Raw genomic sequence first — 9,439 nt, 5'->3', positions numbered from 1 at the left:
CTGATTAGACCAATTTTGATCACCCTGTTCGCTGATGCTGAAACCAGCTTGCCCCAGCTTCCTCTAACACCGGTGGGTCCAAGCGTCACCATGGGCAGTTTGCCCCTAGCTGCGAGACGGGAGGAGATGGGAGGGGAGAGGAGGGGCTCGACTCGGTAGCGATCTAGGGCGGGCGAGGTGGTCGCCGAGCGCGCGCCCGCCAGGGTGAGGCCATCGACGTGCGGAGAGGGCTGGCACGGGCGAGGCTCGGGGTAGGCCGACGCCGGCGAGGCCACCTGCAAGCGCGCTGCCGCCGAAGCGAGGTTCAGGGCGGGTCGGCGAACACGTGGCCACTGGGGGAGCTGTTGGGCGGTGGCCGCCGGAGAACACATGGGCAAGAACGCGTGTGGCCTAGCACTAGCAGCACGCCGTGGCCGAGGTTTGAGAAAGGAGGCACGTCGTGCGTTGGAGTTGAAGAAGATGCTGCGGTGGAGGCATGAACGAGAGGATAGAGAGAGAAACGAAAGGAAAAAAGAAAAAGAAAAAAGAAATGGCAATATCGTGGTTTCATCTTTTTTTTTGTCTACTGGTGAAGCTGTTTTATTAAACAGTTCGTCAAAAACAGATTTAGCTCGACCGCTAAAACTGGTGAATCTGAGCTGTATCAAACATGTCTGAGAATCGGGCTCTGGGTTTAGGTAAGGTACCTTATTCAGTAAAAGCCCGTTTTGCTACGCAGTCCATGGCACATTTTGGCCCAAAAAAGATCGGGGGAATTCCTTATGTACCATTAAAAAAGATCGTAATGTCTTGTGTGCATCTGAAAAAGTTTAGCGGTCTTCAGCGCCACTGCTTCAACTTTTTTGTGCCCTTCATGCTATTGCCATCAGTTTGGGCTCTAACGCCCTCAAACTGCAGGTGTGAAAAGTCGAAAATACCCTTAAGTCTAAATATGTCATTAATTTTTTTAGCATCTTAACGACTTCAAATGAAAAAACTCAAAACTAAAAAGTTGTAGATCTCGTCGAGATCTATAATTTTCATATAAAAATTATCTTTATTTAATTCCACAAAAAATATGATTTGATATGATTAATATATCTTAGAAAAATCATATTTTTTTGTGGAATTAAATGAAGATAATTTTTATATGAAAATTATAGATCTCGATGAGATCTACAACTTTCTAGTTTTGAGTTTTTCATTTGAAGTCGTTAAGATGCTCAAAAAAAATTAATGACATATTTAGATTTAAGGGTATTTTTGACTTTTCACACATACAATTTGATGTGTTAGAGGTTAAACTGATGGCAGTGGCATGGAAAGCATAAAAAATAGAAATAATAACGCTGAAGACCGCTAAACTTTTAAAAGATTCCTAGAGCATTGCCATGTTTTTCAATGGTACACGACGAATTCCCCAAAAGATTCTCCTCGTCGGGGGCCCACCTGAAACCAAGCGCTCGATCGCTCTTATCCAACAAGCTACGGCTACTCGGCGTCGTCCGCTCCTGCTTCTTCCCTTCCCTCCGCCGCCGAAATGGAGGCCACCGCGCCCGCGCTCGCGCTCCACTCGTCCCTGGCTGCCGCCCGCCGCTCGGCATGGAAGCCAGCCTTCGCCTCGCTCCACCGTGGTGGGCCCTCCACGGCCTCCTACGTCCACCTCCGCGCGTCCAGGACCCCCGCCCGCTCTCCGGTTCGCTAGCTAAGCTTTGGTTCATTCATTTTTTTTTTGGCATGCGGAAGCAGGTTGCATTGCTCGGCAGGAGCGTGCTCACGTCTGGGGGTTTTAGGCATGGAGGAGGCGGAGGAGGGGGAGCGGGCTGGTGCGCGCGGAGATGTTCGGCCAGCTCACCACCGGGCTCGAGTCCGCGTGGAACAAGCTGCGCGGCGTTGGTGCGTGGCTCTGCTTCTTCTTCATTTTTTCCATCAATGTGTCTTTTCTGTTGTTTTTATGCGTTAAAGACTTAAGAGGAGGTTTTCATAAGTACGGAACTCTGGAAGGCAGTCGTAGCGCTGCTCTTGCCTGGCCTGAATACAAGTTCAGTACATGACCATTACACAATCATTTGTAGTGTACTCCTATGTTTGCTTGTCGAACCATATGATTGCAAGACTATAGGTGTTGTGTGCTTGTTAATTTCTTACTACTACTTTGTTATGCACTTCTGTGCTACTTTTCTTTTTTGAACCAAAGTATGCCGTTTAATAACTTGTGAGCATTATGATTAACACATTGCTCTTTTCATTCAAGACGTGTTAACAAAGGAAAATATTGCTGAACCAATGCGGGACATTAGACGAGCGCTTCTGGAAGCAGATGTCAGTACCTTGCATGTTCAAGTTCTACTCATCAGTTCATTTATACTTATATAGTGTGAGGACTGAAGTTTCTCCTGCTTTCGTCAGGTTAGTTTGCCCGTTGTGAGACGTTTTGTTTCATCTGTTAGTGATAAGGCTTTAGGTGCAGATGCTATCAGAGGAGTCCAACCGGACCAGCAATTAGTGAAGGTATGTCTGCGTCACACTGGCATTAAGGAATTTGCAGATAATGAGTGCATGAACTTTTGCTTGGGAGAATCATTTCATTTGTTTCACTTTGGCCTTCTCCACAACTTAATACATTTAATGTTTATTAGTGTTATAAGTTCCGTATTCTCCGGAGGAATAGTGAATCACGCCAGCAAAGAAAATACAATAACATGCACAGACAGTCTTCTCTGAAATGTTCAGTTATTACTTACTAGTTTATGCTAAATGAAAACACGAACAGCTTTTCAATCTAATTAATTTCTAGCAGAGGAAAGATAACCTAATTGGTGCTGCAGATTGTGCATGACGAACTTGTACAACTGATGGGTGGAGAAGTATCAGATTTGGTATTTGCAAAAAGTGGCCCGGCAGTAATCTTGCTCGCAGGCCTACAGGGTGTTGGGAAGACTACTGTTTGTGCAAAGCTTGCATTCTATTTGAAGAAACTGGTGCATTCCTCACCCTTTGATTTTCGAGCATCTAGCAGTAGATTAATGCTTGATAACCTGTAGATACTTATACCAGAGTTAGGTTACAGGGGAAGAGTTGTATGCTGGTTGCTGCTGATGTTTACAGGCCCGCCGCCATTGATCAACTCACTATATTAGGTAAACAGGTAACGCCCAGGAAGCTTCATGATGAACTGTTCTTTTTTTTTTTGCCATTGAATAGTTGTATGTGATATCTCCAACTTTAAGGGGACAATATGCCCTCAGTTTTTTTTCGAAACTTGGAAGTTAAACTCGTCATGGTACCTCTGCTTTTGAAATGCAGTACCACGCTTATGCCATTGAGTTATTTCTCTTTTGAGCATTGACAGGTGGGTGTACCAGTTTACTCAGAAGGAACAGAAGCCAAACCTACACAAATAACTAAGAATGCTATGGAAGAGGCAAAAAGCAAGAATATTGATGCTATTGTGGTAGATACTGCTGGAAGACTGCAGGTTAATCTTCATCATACTCTAATTTCAGTCTCAAGTGCCAACTTATTTGGAATTATACTCTGAATCTGATTTATCCATACCTTTATATAAAGCTTATAATTCATTTGTCATACAAACTAGCATCATTGACACCAGCTGATGACCTTTCTGCCATTCAGATTGATAAATCAATGATGGATGAATTGAAAGAAGTGAAGAAGGCTGTTAATCCTACAGAAGTTCTGCTTGTCGTTGATGCCATGACTGGCCAAGAAGCTGCAGGTATCCATCTATTTCTTCTTGCCATTGTTGCAGCCTGGTTGTTGCCAATGGCCACATTTGGTAAATATTGGTTGGTACTGCAGCAATATCATGTTTAGCAAGGAGACTGGCTATTGATCTGAATTTTTTTCAGTTAACAAATTATTAACAGTTTTTATTGTTCCTGGTATACTCTACACAGCATGGCATTGTTCTGTTGATAGATTTTCAGTGAGCACTGTAGTATTGCAACAGCCACATAAACTATTTATTTCTGATATGCAGCACTAGTCACCACCTTCAATATTGAGATTGGTATAACTGGTGCTATACTGACTAAATTGGATGGTGACTCCAGGGGCGGAGCCGCACTAAGTGTTAAAGAGGTAGTCATTTACTAGAAATCATTTCTATTATTGATTTCTTGATTATGCAAATAAGATTATTATTTGTCATTGTTGCAATTCAACTGCACTTTATTTTGCTAATTGACAATCAGCACTTTGTAGTTCAGTAGTGTTGATGGCAGTTTTTCACTAGCATAACTTTCACACCATGTGCACATATCTTTGTAGTTTCATTTTTCACTTGCTTGCTGCAGTTTTGAAGAAAAAAATAAGTTATCATATCAAACTAACTTTTGGACTGCACTTCATGCATAAATCTGAGCAGTCTTTAATCCCTGGCAGTTGTGTCCGTGCACTGTAGTATGTTTCAACATTTTTTTTTTGGTTTTCAGCTGATATAAGAAGAGAACATCACTGCTTAGTGAACCATGCAGGTCTCTGGGAAGCCCATCAAATTTGTTGGGCGTGGGGAACGATTGGAGGACCTTGAGCTTTTCTACCCTGATCGCATGGCACAGAGAGTTTTGGGAATGGGAGATGTGCTTTCATTTGTTGAAAAGGCACAAGAAATAGTAAGTAGCTTCCTGTGAAACTGCTCTGTTTTGTGTAACAAATGTTGCGAGGATTTTATGTTATTTACATCTCTACATGTGGTACAAATAGATGCGGCAAGAAGAGGCTATAGAATTACAGAAGAAGATCATGAGTGCAAAATTCGACTTCAACGATTTCTTAAAACAATCTCAAAATGTTGCGAAAATGGGTTCCATGAGCCGCATTATTGGAATGATGCCAGGCATGAACAAGGTACATGAGCATGTGGAGTTAAACATGTTCTCCAACTTTACCGCTATGCATTACAAGCATGTTTAAGTTTGATACGATAAACAGATAACTCCTGCACAAATTCGAGAAGCTGAGAAAAGACTTGCATTCGTGGAGTCAATGATCAATGCCATGACTGCTGGTACGTGTTTTCCCTGATTTTTAGCTATATATAGGAAGCCTAATTGGATGCTTACTTGTGTTGTGGACATGGATGCCTGATTGTATGCTTTCTGGGACGCACAGAGGAAAGGGAGAAGCCAGAGTTACTGGCTGAATCAAGTGAGAGGAGGATAAGAGTGGCTGAGGAGTCTGGAAAGACTGAACAAGAGGTGAGGTTTAGTTTTATTCTTATGTTATCACCAGTCTTCAGAAGTCCATAATGCTTTAGTTATACCAGACCATGGAGCTAACAAGATTGTCATTTTTCATTTTTCACGATTATTAGGTGAGCCAACTGGTTGCCCAGCTTTTCCAAATGCGTGCTCAGATGCATAAGTTGATGAGTATGGTGCAAGGACAAGAAGCAATAGCAGGCATGGGAGATCTCATGGATTCGCTTAAAGCTGAAGAGAAGGTAACAATGTCTCTGACGGTATGAATATTTCTGAACAGTTTCCCTGAAGAACTTTGTGATTTCTGAACCGTTGCGCATCGTTCAGGCACCTCCTGGCACCGCACGGCGCAGGAGAAGGAATAGCAAGCCCAAGCAGAAGGAGCTGGACGCAGTTCTGAGCTAGTGACCTGCTGCATTGGAGTTGAAAGTTTTTGACTGGAAGTGGCTCCTGCATGCAAGAGCAAGACTGAGGACAGGACCTACACATTCCTCATCGATCGTGGAAATGTATGTTTCAAAAGTTTTTTGACTGGAAGTGGTTCAGAAGGACTGGAACATGTATTGTGAAAATGCATAGTTAGGCGCTGCCACTGTGTAGTGTAATTGTGGTTAATCCGGCACAAATTTTTTGTACATAAAGTCTAGTCACATGAGGGAAGATATGTATGTTTCAAAAAATGAGGGAAGATATGTTGGTAGCTCTTGAAATCGGAGTCTGTTTGTCATCCAGGGCCCAGAAGAACTCGGGCCTTGAATTGGAGCCCAGATGAAGTACCATGCATGGTCACCACTGACGTGACGCACCATTGCCATGGGTTCTTTTGTCCCTTCCTTGTCTTTGTTGTTGATGCACACTTCTTCGGCGATGACCTTGGAAGGTATGTTTACCAATACCAAGTGAAATCGGGTTGGTCTTCAGTTCCCACCTGCTTTGGTGGTTCAGTTCCCCTTCAGGAGACTCGTCGTCCGGTGAGGAGTTGGGGTTTCTGTCGGTCTTTGAGGCGTCAGATTCCTTGTTGCCTGGCGATGCGATGGTCAATGGCCATCTTCAGCCGGGTCGTTCAGCGTTCATAGCGCATGTCAGATCCGATATGCTGCTCAAGACGGCAACAAAAAACTGTGTTTCTTTGCCAGGGAGGAGGTCGGCTTCGAGCGTTGCGCTCCGGCCAGCGGCGGCGGCGAGGAGTACCGGGTGGAGTTTACAAGGACTAGAATGTATTTTTGTTTTCTTTCGAGGGTGTACTTGTAAGAAATGGCTGTAATCACCAAAATTTATAAATGAAATATAAACCCAGTTTCTCAAAAAAAAAAAAAAAAACTAGCACTGGGCCAACAGCCATGTGGAGGAGTCAGGAGTGTACGATGGTCCGGCGACTTGTTGACTCCGCCTCTGGGAGCCTCCAGGCACTTGCTTAGCAACTTCACAACGAAGGTATTCGCTATACGATCATGGATTATAAGTTGGAATAGTATTTTTTTCTCACATTAAACCAGCCAGCAGTAAATAATCCACGATCGTTTACGACGAAACGAACAGGCCGTAGGCAGTAGAGGAAGCCTGGCCATCTAGATCCAATCCAGAGGCCGGCTCGATCGAGTAAGCTCAGTGGAGATCCTTGTGCAGATCCAGCTCCGATTGCTTCATGGCGCTTGCACACACACCTCGCTCAGGGGAGAAGGAGCGCGGCATTGGGAGATGTCAGAGGCAAAAGCAGCAACACATCTCGTGTGAGACCCAGGTATCTACGCTATTCTACTTGAATAATATGACATACAGTTTGCACTCCAGCCGGGGAGCCACCGCCTTCTAATCTTTCTGCTTACACCAGTAATTTCAGACTCTTCACAGGTAGTACTGAAGACAGAGCTGTTGATTCTTCTCTACTTGGCTTTCTGGTATGGTATTTTCATCTTTAACTTTTTCACCTCTCATTTCCCTATTTGATTGATGCAATGCAAGGCGGCGCTAGTTTATGTTTATTCATTATTGCCTAGAAGAAAGCCCCACCTGATCTTAGGCTCTCTCGTTTTGGAGCACTCGCTGGGCTCTCCCTTTCTTTAGTCCTACCACCAAGTGTTCGTGACAATGCCAATGGCCTCTCTCCCCTTTCGGCTGCTCCTTGTGATGGCAGGGACAAGAAGGCTCTGAAGGCATTCCTGCAAAGTGAAAAGCCCCACCACTTCAGCAGCATTCATCAATCAAGAGGCTATACTTGTTTTCGCAGGTCAGAAAATGGGAAACTGATTACATGACTCTTGCTTTTTACAAAGAAAAAGCCTGCTTATTTCCAAAATTCAATTTATAGGAAATCTGGGCGCTTAAACAAACATGGTTGGTATGGAAGCTGCTGCAGTGTCTGCAGCAGTATCTGGAACTTTGAAGCTTGTGTGCAACAAGCTAGCCCCACTTGTCATCAAAGAATACAGCTCTATAGTGGGTGTCGAAAAGGAGCTCCAGGACCTCCAAGATCTAGTTCTGGAGATCAATCAACGGCTGGAAGCAGCAGGAGACAGAGCTATGGGGGATGCTCCATCGCTCAAAAAGTTGTAAGAAGCCGTTTATGAGGTTGAGGATGCTGTGGATGAGTTCCAAGTAAAGGCTGAAAAATATGAAGCTGATGCTGATGGTGGTTGTGTGTCCAGAATCCAGATACCTGCACACAAAACCAAAATCACTTATATTTCAATGCCAGGCTGCCAAAAAGATCAAGAAAATTAAGAAGATGTTTGATGTGCTTGTGAAGCAAAGAACTATTTTGAATTCAGTGGTTGGCAACGATCCTGTATAAACAATACACCTGTGAATGTGCAAACACTCGTTGGAACCGATGGCGTGAGCACACGAACACGAGAGAGAGAGAGCGAGCAGTTTTTCACTGCGAAATGGCGCAGCTTGTTTGATGCATTCAACTTGGCCTTTCTAGGCTCTGATCCGCATCCCCCGCCATGGTTGGGCGCTGCACGGTGTGCCGTCATTCTCGGTCACCCGTGCGACATGCACGGCGTGCCAGCCATGGCGGGGAGGTGCCTAAAGACGCGGTCCTAGCGTGCTCGTGTGCAATCACCGAGCACCTAAGATTCTACGCTGTTACAAACATGATGTTCAACTGGAAATGAAACAAACTAATGCACCTAACATGGATACATATACTGACACGATTACAGGAACCTTGATCAACATTTCACCCCCCTAATCGTGATAGACGTCGCTGACTCCAAGCAGTTGACGCATCTCCAAAAACTTGATCCTCCCAAGAGGCTTTGTTAGGATGTCTGCAAGCTGCCTGTCAGTGCTGACATGATCCACCTCTGCAATTCCATTAGACACACACTCCCTGATGTAATGGTAGCGAGTGTCAATGTGTTTACTCCTTTCATGGTATACTGGATTTTTGCTTAGCTCAATGGCTGATTTGCTATCCATCAGGAGCCTGAACTTCTGCATCTTCTGTCCAGTGAGGTCTGCAATGAGTCTGACAAGCCATACTCCTTGGCATGCAACTGAAGCTGCAGCAATGTATTCAGCTTCACAGCTTGACAATGACACCACTCTTTGTTTCTGTGAAGTCCATGTCACTATGTTGCTATTCAGGAAAAACACCACACCTGATGTGCTCTTTCTTTTCTCCAAGTCACCAGCATGATCACTATCAGAATACCCCAATAGTTTCAGGTTTGCAAATGTACTGCAGGTATACTTGCAGCCATACTCAGTTGTTCCTGCCACATACCTGACAATTCTCTTCAAAGCAGCCCAATGTTCAGAAGTAGGTGACTCCATGAACCTACTGACCATGCCTACAGAATAGGCAATGTCAGGTCTAGTATTCACTAAGTACCTCAAGCTTCCCACAATGCTTCTGAACTTTGTTACATCTCTTGCCAGATTAGGTTTCCCAGGAAGTAGCTTACAATTCTGCTCCATTGGAGTGTCAACAGAATTGCAGCCTGTCATGCCACATTGATCAACAATTTTTGCTGCATATGCTCTCTGACAGATGGTTATTTCACCAGGTTTTTGATTCACCTCCATTCCCAGATAGTAGCTCAGTAAGCCCAAATCACTCATGCAGAAGGTTTTGCTCATTTGTTGCTTGAACTCTTGTATCTTCTTTCTGTCAGGCCCACAAATGACAAGATCATCGACATACACTCCCAGAAGTAACAAACTGTCTCCACTACCTCTCATGTAGACTGCATGTTCTTCAACACTTCTACAAAACCCCAGCTTAA

General features: G+C 44.3%; 1 protein-coding gene across 1 annotated transcript; it reads left to right on the top strand.

The window, feature by feature from the left end:
* Positions 1-1,473: 1,473 nt before the first annotated feature.
* On the top strand, positions 1,474-6,026 carry LOC136481501 (signal recognition particle subunit SRP54, chloroplastic-like). Its single transcript, XM_066478839.1, has 15 exons — positions 1,474-1,675; positions 1,773-1,875; positions 2,234-2,301; positions 2,389-2,490; positions 2,808-2,960; positions 3,050-3,127; positions 3,332-3,457; positions 3,616-3,718; positions 3,983-4,083; positions 4,479-4,616; positions 4,708-4,851; positions 4,936-5,011; positions 5,116-5,206; positions 5,323-5,446; positions 5,532-6,026. Exons 1-15 carry the CDS (start codon positions 1,520-1,522, stop codon positions 5,607-5,609), a joined length of 1,641 nt encoding a protein of 546 aa, XP_066334936.1. The 5' UTR covers positions 1,474-1,519; the 3' UTR covers positions 5,610-6,026.
* Positions 6,027-9,439: the final 3,413 nt, after the last annotated feature.

This window comes from Miscanthus floridulus, chromosome 9, assembly GCF_019320115.1.
Source record: "Miscanthus floridulus cultivar M001 chromosome 9, ASM1932011v1, whole genome shotgun sequence".
Lineage (NCBI taxonomy): Eukaryota > Viridiplantae > Streptophyta > Magnoliopsida > Poales > Poaceae > Miscanthus > Miscanthus floridulus.
The sequence above is the reverse complement of the archived record's forward strand: the minus strand, read 5'-3'. Positions and strand labels throughout refer to the sequence as shown.